This window comes from Vigna umbellata, chromosome 4, assembly GCF_029865625.1.
Source record: "Vigna umbellata cultivar VRB3 chromosome 4, Vumbellata_1.0, whole genome shotgun sequence".
In the NCBI taxonomy this organism is placed as follows: Eukaryota; Viridiplantae; Streptophyta; class Magnoliopsida; order Fabales; family Fabaceae; genus Vigna; species Vigna umbellata.
In genome coordinates this window covers 18133792-18145553 of record NC_142168.1, presented here as the reverse complement: position 1 = coordinate 18145553, position 11762 = coordinate 18133792, and the positions used below count along the sequence as shown (strand labels likewise).

The 11762-nt window shown below is 40.8% G+C and overlaps 2 protein-coding genes across 2 annotated transcripts; both read right to left on the bottom strand.

Moving 5' to 3' along the window:
• Positions 1-284: 284 nt before the first annotated feature.
• Positions 285-1978, bottom strand: LOC148199407 (uncharacterized). The gene is made up of 2 exons (XM_088114141.1): positions 1528-1978; positions 285-768 (listed from the first exon to the last, which is right to left on the bottom strand). The coding sequence occupies exons 1-2, from the start codon at positions 1849-1851 to the stop codon at positions 589-591; spliced, it is 504 nt and encodes a 167-aa protein (XP_087970267.1). The 5' UTR covers positions 1852-1978; the 3' UTR covers positions 285-588.
• A 2886-nt stretch (positions 1979-4864) lies between these two features.
• LOC148199406 (uncharacterized) lies at positions 4865-10131 on the bottom strand. The gene is made up of 6 exons (XM_088112649.1): positions 8697-10131; positions 8021-8642; positions 7330-7840; positions 7111-7212; positions 6870-7047; positions 4865-4896 (listed from the first exon to the last, which is right to left on the bottom strand). Exons 1-6 carry the CDS (start codon positions 10129-10131, stop codon positions 4865-4867), a joined length of 2880 nt encoding a protein of 959 aa, XP_087968775.1.
• Between the last annotated feature and the right edge of the window lie 1631 nt (positions 10132-11762).

Here is an 11762-nt window from a genome sequence, read left to right as displayed (position 1 = left end):
CTGGGTTATCCAGGTAAATTATTACATACGCAGAACATATCTCAGTAACTGTTATGCAAAGAGACAAAGCATATCCATCTTGGTATTTTAAGTTTTCATTTAACCGGCTTAATGGAATCCACAAAATTTCGATTAATTTTAACTTAATATCTTAACATTTTCTTCAAGTTCATTTGATTTGTCCATGCTTTAGCTTTCATTTGACATGATTATGAATATATTCTGCATTAAAAATTCTCAGAATAGCAATATTCAAGAAGGGGGTCTAACTAAACAGTCATATATATCAAGTAGAAACTGGTCCTCTACCAGTGATGATCATTTTTGTGTATTAAGAGCTAAAAACAACTAATCCAAGTAGATGGAATTTTATTTCTTTTCATGGCAAATATGTCAGCAAATATGCAACATGATGGAATTTGATGTTCACCTGATACAAAATCTTTTTCTCAGATATTAAGTCAAAGGGATAAAAAACATACGAAAATTTGCTTTCATGAGGGGTCCTTGGCATGCTTCTTCATCCCCTCAAACCTACGGTTATGCTCTTCTTTCCATTTTCTCACGTTTGATTCATTCCTGAAAATTTCAAGCTCTCTTTTTCCTCATCAATGCAGGTCTTTTGCCTAGAGCTGAAGTTGATTTGGATGAACATGTGAGCAATCCTCGCAGCAGAGCCAGAGCACCCAAACCCATGAAAGAGGCATACAGTGTTAATAGCTTATCAGATGCCCTATTCGAATTCATCATTTCTGATAATATAGCAACCTGCAACCCACAAACAACCAATGTCTCATTGTTACTCACATCTATGGCTGGATCAAAGACTAATATTACACCTCCATCTTCAGTGAAACAAGTATCCTTGTGAAAAGTCAAATGATTGTATATTTTCTCATTCTCAGAGTTTCAACTTAACAATAATTCTAACCAAAGTGTAATTAACACCTAAGCAAGTAAACTATAAAGCCACTCAATACATCTTGACCATAGTTTCCTATTAAAATCAAAATCGAACCTATACAATTGCATTGCCTAAATTTTGCTTTCATTATATTTAGACAGCAACCTATGTAATCAATTCAACATGATCTAACAGCTGCAAAAAGACATTTTTTCGTGCTAGAACAAAGTAATAATAACCAACAATAATAGCAGATCCCTGTAAACAAAGAGTGCATTGGTTCTAATTGAATGGTCGCTAGTAACTCCAAAAGGTTAGAGCTTTTCTAGATCCAAAGATCCAAACATCAGAAAAGAGAATAATATCCATTTTCTGTCTTCCCCCAGAAGCATAATCGTTCACATTAACACATGATCCATACAAACATGCAACCATATTAATCAAAATACAAAAAATAAAAAGGGGCCATTAAAAAGGTAGAAACTTTTTCCCTGTAAGAAAAATAAGTATTCTCTGCAGTCCTGCTCATAGGATTATAAAAAATGGGAAAAATTGAAGAAGTAAAATATGAATTTAAAGGTGACAGACATATAGATAGATAGAAAGAAAGATGACAGAGTTACCATGGAGGTAGAGGTAGAGACACCATACATCAAGCAAGTGGTGTTGAACCAAGGCTTGGAAGTGAGAATGGCATAGAGGTTGAGGAGTGCAAGGGGCCATTGGAATAGAAGCTCAAGCCAAACAAGACCTACAAAAAAGTGTGGCTTTTCAGCCACAAGGTAATCACCATAGTCGTGGGTGTAGTGGTCCTTGAGTTGGACAAGAATTTCAGGGAAATAACTCAGGGGAAGACACGCTTGAGCATCAATGAGAGGAGCAGCCACTGCTATCACGAGGAAGAACAGGAACAGAATGGCGTCTACTAGCTTTAACACAACACCCATTTGTTGATTCGCGGATTTGAAGCCTCTAAAGGGCAAAGAATGAAGATTGGAGGATCAAGGAGAAATGGGTTCTTACGAAAAGAGGGATCTTGGAGTCTGCAAATTCCCCAACACTCTTTTCGTTATGTTCTATGATCTTCTATTTCATTAAAAAAAAAAAAAAAATTGCAATTTGTTTCCATTTTTAGAAATATTTGTAATTTTCTTAAAATAGAGTGATGGGTTTTTTATTTGTTAAGGATTGTTTTAAGTTTCCATGCTACGTATGTATAAAGTAATAAAAACGTAAACTTTTGTATTTAAAAAAAAGTAAAAAATAAATAAAAATAGTACTAAATGAATGTAAAAAATTTTAAGTGTGTCAAAAAAATTATTATTTATGTATATATTTTCTACTTAGTTATCAAAATTATAGTTAATTTTTAAAATAAAGTAGATTATTTTCAATAATATCTTATAGTGTTAAAATACAATTTTATAAACAATAAAAGATACAATGAGAACAATATTTTTTATAATAAGCAAAATCTTAACAAAATTATTATAAGAAACACGTTTTATGATTAATTGCAATTTAAAATTATCAAAGTTTCATTACATTGATATATTGTATGTGAATGAAGCTCCAAGGTGAATAAGTTTTTCTCAAGCAATACCATTAATGGTATTATGAAAATGTGTAACATCCCAAAATACAGTAATTACCATAATTGAGAATTAATTACAGTTAACAGTAATCACAAACAGTCTTTACATTAAACCAGAATTAACAAAAGCCAAACGGCATCAGTACAGGGAACGCGTATAAACGCATACAATTGGAAACCTAAAATGCACGCTCCGAGATATATAAACAGCGTACGTCAAAATGAAGAAATCTATATTTAAGACGAACGGCCTTACAAAATACTTGGCCGAACGTTCTTTTTACACTAACACGCATAGTACTATACTAACGAGCACCACTAAGTCTCGGCCTTCACTTCAACCTCTACCAGATTGGCTTCATCCAAATTTTCTTCTTCCAGCATTTGCTCAAGGGATGCACCACCATCTGCTCACATCCACAACGGATGATCATTGCATTTTGACAAGACGGAGAATACATGTACAGGAGACAACACAATGGAAATGCAAGGGTAAGCTTATAATATTAAATTTATACAATCATCACATACACTTACATTTCAATCCACACATACAACATGTAAACTTATCAATTAACAACCATATAGATACGTATATAAAAGACAGACCGTCCGGACTGTATGAACCGTGTAGCTACAGGCGTCCTTGCACCCGAGTGGTGTGGTAACTGTATTTCACTCGACAGCTGCCACTCGAGGTAAATCCTTCGCCCCTGCTAAGTGAGGGATACGAAAGACCTCCTGCCATTCCCCCACATGAGTACTCCCTTCTACGTGAAGATGAGTATCACGGAATATCAGGATGGACCAAGCCAGCATTAGCATGCCCACAGTCATACTTTACAAAACTTCAATAATCCATCATATCTGAGACGATCCTCCTTGGAACGCTCATTAAAAATCAATTTCCAATAATTCGTTCAAATTATCATTCGTCCATATTAAACTTTTCTCATATTCACATTTTCATTCTGTATTCCACTCCCTTAAATTCACGAACGTTCATCATTTAATCAATAGGTACCAACCTGTTACAGTACTCCTACCTTCTCGTTTCTGAACAAAAGAAACGAACCATTTATCCACTTAATACGTTTCGACACTTAATAATTTGAAGGGACTGATCTTAGAAGATATGGATGATACTTAGAAAGATTTTAAGTATAAAGAATCCAGGTAGAATCCAAAGGATTAAACCAGTAAGAAAGTATTTAGATAAACAACCAAATATGAATTGATTTCAGAAAACAACACTGCCAGTCAAAGACCGAACGTTAATTAGCAATTTGGACGAACGCCAGATACGTTCGCTCAAAATTCAATAATATGGACGAGCGTTCAGTTATAAAACCGAACCCTGCTTGGACGAACGCTGGGTCAATGACCGAGCACAAATCAGAACGAACGCTTGGTATAAAACCGAGCGCCAATTGGGACGAACGTTCAATATAAGGCCGAACGCTCTGTAGAACGAACGTTCGACATAAGGACGAACGCTATCAAAGACGAACGCTCGACATGAGGTCGAACGCTCTCAAAGACGAACGCTCGACATGAAGTCGAACGCTCTCGAAGACGAACGCTCGACATGAGGTCGAACGCTTTCAAGGACGAACGCTCGACATGAAGTCGAACGCTCTCGAAGACGGACGCTCGACATGAGGCCGAACGTCATTGAGGACGAACGCTCGACTTGAGGCCGAACGTCAAGTATTTATAAAGTTTCAAACATTTATCTATACTGAGCTGAACCGAACGCTCATTCACAAAAATGGGGACGCTCGTTCTCGAGCAGAATTCATTCCAAATGAATGAATTCCAAACTAAGTTATTTTAATGAAAACCGAACGGTCTAAGACCGTACAGTGACGAGCGTCATTTATCAAAGGGGAAGATTAAAATTCCAGATTTCTCAAGCTTAACAGAATTTTCCAGATTTCCAATTTATAAACTTTATAACTTTCATTCCAGATTTAATTCACCATCAACATCGTTTCTCATATAGATCTCAACATTTTAATCATTCCAACTCTACCATAACCATACTCCATTCATACATAATCAATTCAACATGCATTTCAAACCACCAACAACATATACAATCCATGCAACAGTGATCGTTCATGACAGATAAATCAAAATCAGAAAACCAGATTCCATAACAGTGGTCAACCATACAGCTCAAACATCATGCAGTTCATACATGCACAATAACAGTGATCATCCATACAACTCAAACCTTATATTTTTCATTCATACAGCTCAGATCATACAACATACAGTATAAATTAAATATATAAGCTTCCCTTACCCGGATTTGCAGTGAACGTTTAACAGTATACTTGAATCAGTCCAACTAGGGCTTTCTACCCGTTAAGCTCTTTCTTACGCTCTTCAACTAGGTTTAACCAAAGAGAACTCAGAAACTCAGATTTTATTCTTTGCATGCAACTAAAACAGTGTTCCTAGAAATTCTAGAACTAGGTTATGGCTTGGGAACTTACCAGTTACAGGATCAAAAGATGTTCGGATCAAAACGAAGCTTACTGGCCCGTGAACGTTTCTATGGTTTCAGAAAATTGTTTGGAGTTGAGAGAAGTGAGTAATGGTAGAGAGAAGATGAAGGTTCTTAGTGAGAAGTTGGAGAAGATGAAAGGTTTGGTTTTCTGAGGAAGACGAAGTGTGCGTGCAAGTGAGAGAGTTTTCTCAAAACTCAGAATGTTGGTGGATTCCACGTCAAAACAGGCGAGCGTCTCCCAGCCTGCCACCTGCACCCCAAACCCTGCTTTGGAAGCTTCTCCTGCGACACGTGGCATGCGTGCATGCACAGATTGGTGCGTTTTTAATGCACTGAATGTGTGCAGTGGTGCGCGTTTCAGAGAATGTTGTGGCACGGTGTTATTGCACAGCAGAGGGATTTTAAAAACAGATTTGAAATGGGATTTAATAGGATAAGCATGGATTATAATGAGCATAAATCTGGTTTAACACAGAATTACTATTGCTAATTATACAGGGTTTTACAATCTCCCTAACTACAAAAATTTTCGTCCTCGAAAATTCAGAATTTACAAGCAAATAAGTGCGGATACAAATCCTTCATTGCACTCTCCACTTCCCACGTTGAATCTCCAGTCTTAGCGTCCCACACTATCTTCACCAAATGAATATCTTTTCCTTTATATAACTTGGTGCGTTCATCTTCAATGCGGACTGGTTGTAGCTCCAACGTTCGGTCTGGACGCAGTTGAATGTTTTCCAGCTCCAAGACATGAGAAGGATTAGCTATGTATCTCCTAAGCTGAGACACATGGAAAACTGGATGCAGATTTGATAGCTGGGGAGGCAACGCAAGCTCATAGGCTACTGGTCCAATCTTCTTCAATATCTGATACGGCCCTATGAACTTGGGAGACAGTTTCTTTGGACGAACAACTCTTCCCACTCCGGTGATTGGATTCAGCCTCAAAAATACATGATCACCTGCAGCGAATTCCAATGGTCTCCTTCTCCTATCTGCATAGGATTTCTGTCTGCTCAAGGACGTTTTCAGTCTCTCCTGGATCAACTTCACTTTATCAGTAGTTTGCTGGATAAGCTCAGGTCCAGTTAGCACGTTCTCTCCCTCTTGAAACCAGCAAAGTGGCGTTCTGCACTTCCTCCCATACAGAGCTTCAAACGGCGCCATCCCAATGCTAGCTTGAAAGCTGTTGTTATACGTGAATTCCACAAGAGGCAGTACCTCATCCCATGCGCCTAAGTGATCTAGGACGCAAGTCCTCAGCAAGTCTTCCAAAGTTTGTATGGTACGCTCAGACTGGCCGTCCGTTTGCGGATGGTATGCTGAACTCATCTGCAGCTTGCTTCCCAATTCACCTTGTAAGGATTGCCAAAAACGAGATGTGAATCTCGTGTCTCGGTCAGAAACTATGCTTGAAGGTACTCCATGCAGACGAACAATCTCATTAATATACAACTTGGCCAAATTTGTCATAGACATCTTCAGATTCACGGCCAAGAAGTGGGCGCTCTTCGTCAATCTATCCACGATCACCCATATTGAGTCATGATTCCTAACCGTTCGTGGTAGATGAGTCACGAAGTCCATGGAAATGCTGTCCCACTTCCATTCAGGAATCTCCAGTGGTTGAAGCAAGCCGCCAGGTCTTTGATATTCTGCTTTCGCTCGTTGACAGGTTAGACATGATGCCACAAAACGAGCGACATCACCCTTCATTCCAGGCCACCAAAACGATTTTCGGAGGTCTTGATACATCTTGGTCATGCCAGGGTGTATACTAAGACGACTGTGATGGCCTTCCTCCAAAATAATCCGCTTCAGCTCGCCATCGTTAGGAATGCACGTCCTACCTTTGTAACGCAGCATGCCATCCGTTCCTGTATTGAATTCCTTATCTTTCTTTGAAACGAGTGAGTTTAATATCTTCACCAGATCTTCATCCTCACGCTGCTTCATTCTGATTCGATCAAATACATCGCTAGCTATTCTAAGGTTACAGCATTTGATACTGCTAGGCTCCAACTCAAACTGTAATCTCAGATCTCTGAAACTCTCCACTAAGTGCAGCTCCTTCACCATCATTAATGAGACATGCACTGCCTTCCTGCTTAGCGCGTCCGCCACCACATTGGCCTTCCCAGGATGATACAACAGTTCAAACTCATAGTCTTTCAGAAATTCCAACCAACGCCTCTGCCTCATGTTCAACTCCTTTTGATCAAATAAATACTTGAGGCTCTTGTGGTCACTGAAGACCTGGAATGTGGATCCGTATAGATAATGCCTCCAAATCTTCAATGCAAACACAACCGCTGCCAATTCCAGGTCGTGTGTGGGGTAGTTCCTCTCATGTATCTTCAATTGCCTAGAGGCATACGCCACTGCTCGTCTTTCTTGCATCAGAACGCACCCCAAACCTTGGTGAGACGCATCACAGTAGACTTCAAAGGGTTTGGCAGTGTCCGGAATCACCAAAATTGGAGCGCTTGTCAGCTTCTGTTTCAGCTCTTGGAAACGTTCCTCACACAAGTCAGTCCAAACAAAAGGATGGTCCTTCCTTGTAAGCTGTGTCAGCGGTGCTACTATCTTGGAAAACCCTTCAATGAAACGCCTATAGTAGCCCGCAAGACCAACGAAGCTTCTCACCTCCGTGACTGAACGCGGATGTTCCCATTCCATAACTGCACGTACCTTTTCTGGATCTACCGAGATCCCTCCAGCGGACACAATATGCCCAAGAAACTGCACCTCCTTCATCCAGAATTCGCACTTGGACAGTTTAGCATACAATTCCTTCTCCCTCAATATGCTCAGCACTGCCCTCAAGTGTTCTTCATGTTCGTCATTGGTCTTAGAGTAGATGAGTATATCATCTATAAAAACGACCACAAACTTGTCCAAGTAAGGTCTGAATATGCGGTTCATGTAATCCATGAAGATGGCTGGAGCGTTCGTCACACCGAACGGCATCACCACATACTCGTAGTGTCCATAACGAGACCTAAAAGCAGTCTTCTGAATGTCATCCTCCTTCACTCTAATCTGGTGATATCCAGACCGCAAGTCAATTTTCGAGAACACAGTGGCCCCATGCAATTGATCCAGCAAATCGTCTATTCTTGGCAAGGGGTATTTGTTTTTGATGGTTAGCTTGTTCAATTGTCTGTAATCTATGCACAAACGAGAGCTACCATCCTTCTTTTTCACCAAGAGCACAGGCGCTCCCCATGGTGACACGCTCGGTCTGATAAATTGTTTGTCCAAAAGCTCTTCAATCTGCTTCTTAAGTTCAACCAATTCTGCAGGTGCCATACGGTAAGGTTGAACAGATATAGGGGCTGCCGTGGTCACTAGGTCTATGGTGAATTCCACCTCACGCACAGGAGGCAACCCTGGAATTTCTTCTGGAAAAACATCTGAAAACTCCTCCATAATGAACGTTCGTTCTTTACTGCCCATGACGGACGTTCGTTCACGCCTCAACTCTCCAAGCTCTTGATCTTCATGCGTCATGATCAAGAAGCAGCTCGCGCCTTCCATTATATCCTCCTTTAACTGGCCGAGCGTTACATTCAACTCTTCACTCTCTTCATCCGGAAACACCAACTCTTTCTTCCCACAATCTATGAGGATGTGATTGGTAGCCAACCAATCCATTCCTAGAATCACCTCCAAACCTTGAAGAGGTAGACAGATGAGGTTAACCTTGTACTTACGCCCCTCTACTTCAATAGGACACCGGACGCACATAGAGGACGTCCTAACCTCTCCCGCTGCTGGTGTTGACACCACCAGATCAAAAGACATCTCCCTCACTTCTAATCCCAGTTTGCAAACGCACGCCTTCGAGATGAAGGAATGCGTTGCTCCCGAATCAAACAACACGCAACAAGAGGTACCAAACACAAGGCAGGTGCTGATGATGAGTGTACCTGAATTGGCTGCCTCTGCACCAGTAATCGCATACACGCGTCCAGCTGCTTGAGCTCGTCCTCCTCTAGTCTGATTTCTGCCAGCGTTTTGCGGTCTCAACGCAGCTCGTCCACCCATATTGCACTCACTCTCCAAGTGCCCATTTCTTCTACATCGAGTGCAGAATTTTCCTCCCACGAGTTGAGGGCAAGACGAACGATAGTGTGGTCCTCCACACTGGAAACAAGTAACGTTTCCTGGTTGCCCGGCAGTGATCAATGCTCGTGATCCACTTGCATTAGATTGACTTGGACGAGCGTAAGGAGTACTTCTCACGTTGGCAGTACCCCTGGATACAGCCGGTCCTCTAGCCACCTGTGGCTGCTTCTTCTGTCGTTCCACCTCTGCCATATTTTTCTCCAGTACTTTGGCTCTTTCCACCATGGCAGGAAATGACCGAATGCATAAACTTGATATCAACACCTTCAAGTCGCTCCTTAATCCATTCTCAAATTTCCTACACTGCCACTCTTCACTAGTGGCCATAGTGTTAAACCTCAACAACTGTTTGAAGGCATTGGTGTACTCTGATACAGACTTTCCCCCTTGCACCAACTGAAGAAACTCTACTTCCTTAGCATAGCGAACGCTGTCTGGGAAATACTCTTCATAAAATTTGTTTCTGAAAACCTCCCATGTGATGGGAGCATGAGTGTCTGTCAGGATAGCCTTCACACTCGTCCACCAGTGGCTGGCCTCACCAGTCAACAAGTACTCAGTAAACGCCAATCTGTTGTCGTCAGGGCACCTCTTTGCATTATAAATCTTCTCAATGTCCCGCAGCCAATGATCTGCCTCATCAGGAAGGCATTTTCCATTAAACTTGGAGGGATGATGTTGAAGAAAGCTCTCCAAACTCCATTCTGCAGTAGGCGGGGCAGCGTTAGAAGAAGAGGCTCCTGACGCACCTCTAGTGGCTGCAAGTATCTCCATCAACTGCCTCTGTGTAGTTTCAGAATTTGCACGAGAGGCCTCTAGACTCTGCATGGCAGCTTGGTTTTGATGCATCAACGTGGCGTTTTGTTCCATGAGAGTGGTATTTTGTTGTTGGAGTCTCTCAATGACGTTCTCCAACAATCTAGAGTTGTTGGAAGCATCAGGTTCACTCGGTTGAGGAGGGGGAGGCAATCTGGGTGCCATTGATTCTCTGGATACAGAGAAAAACGAGCGTTAGTTATGTCCAAGAGTTAAAACAATAATAACTCATTAAACATAAAATAAGCACACAGCAAAAACACAGTGCACTCATAACCCTACAGTGTCCTTAAAAGAACAAAACTGCTCTGATACCACTAATGTAACATCCCAAAATACAGTAATTACCATAATTGAGAATTAATTACAGTTAACAGTAATCACAAACAGTCTTTACATTAAACCAGAATTAACAAAAGCCAAACGGCATCAGTACAGGGAACGCGTATAAACGCATACAATTGGAAACCTAAAATGCACGCTCCGAGATATATAAACAGCGTACGTCAAAATGAAGAAATCTATATTTAAGACGAACGGCCTTACAAAATACTTGGCCGAACGTTCTTTTTACACTAACACGCATAGTACTATACTAACGAGCACCACTAAGTCTCGGCCTTCACTTCAACCTCTACCAGATTGGCTTCATCCAAATTTTCTTCTTCCAGCATTTGCTCAAGGGATGCACCACCATCTGCTCACATCCACAACGGATGATCATTGCATTTTGACAAGACGGAGAATACATGTACAGGAGACAACACAATGGAAATGCAAGGGTAAGCTTATAATATTAAATTTATACAATCATCACATACACTTACATTTCAATCCACACATACAACATGTAAACTTATCAATTAACAACCATATAGATACGTATATAAAAGACAGACCGTCCGGACTGTATGAACCGTGTAGCTACAGGCGTCCTTGCACCCGAGTGGTGTGGTAACTGTATTTCACTCGACAGCTGCCACTCGAGGTAAATCCTTCGCCCCTGCTAAGTGAGGGATACGAAAGACCTCCTGCCATTCCCCCACATGAGTACTCCCTTCTACGTGAAGATGAGTATCACGGAATATCAGGATGGACCAAGCCAGCATTAGCATGCCCACAGTCATACTTTACAAAACTTCAATAATCCATCATATCTGAGACGATCCTCCTTGGAACGCTCATTAAAAATCAATTTCCAATAATTCGTTCAAATTATCATTCGTCCATATTAAACTTTTCTCATATTCACATTTTCATTCTGTATTCCACTCCCTTAAATTCACGAACGTTCATCATTTAATCAATAGGTACCAACCTGTTACAGTACTCCTACCTTCTCGTTTCTGAACAAAAGAAACGAACCATTTATCCACTTAATACGTTTCGACACTTAATAATTTGAAGGGACTGATCTTAGAAGATATGGATGATACTTAGAAAGATTTTAAGTATAAAGAATCCAGGTAGAATCCAAAGGATTAAACCAGTAAGAAAGTATTTAGATAAACAACCAAATATGAATTGATTTCAGAAAACAACACTGCCAGTCAAAGACCGAACGTTAATTAGCAATTTGGACGAACGCCAGATACGTTCGCTCAAAATTCAATAATATGGACGAGCGTTCAGTTATAAAACCGAACCCTGCTTGGACGAACGCTGGGTCAATGACCGAGCACAAATCAGAACGAACGCTTGGTATAAAACCGAGCGCCAATTGGGACGAACGTTCAATATAAGGCCGAACGCTCTGTAGAACGAACGTTCGACATAAGGACGAACGCTATCAAAGA

What these genes read in the sequence shown, in the direction of transcription:
- LOC148199407 (XM_088114141.1), bottom strand. Translation starts at nt 1,851, where the DNA reads ATGGGTGTTGTGTTAAAGCTAGTAGACGCCATTCTGTTCCTGTTCTTC. An exon ending in TCTCTACCTCTACCTCCATG is followed by an intron (nt 769 to 1,527) that starts GTAACTCTGTCA and finishes TGTGGGTTGCAG; the next exon opens with GTTGCTATATTATCAGAAAT.
- LOC148199406 (XM_088112649.1), bottom strand. Translation starts at nt 10,131, where the DNA reads ATGGCACCCAGATTGCCTCCCCCTCCTCAACCGAGTGAACCTGATGCT. An exon ending in ATTCAGAAGACTGCTTTTAG is followed by an intron (nt 7,841 to 8,020) that starts GTCTCGTTATGG and finishes AGAACACTTGAG; the next exon opens with GGCAGTGCTGAGCATATTGA. An exon ending in TAAGCAGGAAGGCAGTGCAT is followed by an intron (nt 7,048 to 7,110) that starts GTCTCATTAATG and finishes CTGAGATTACAG; the next exon opens with TTTGAGTTGGAGCCTAGCAG.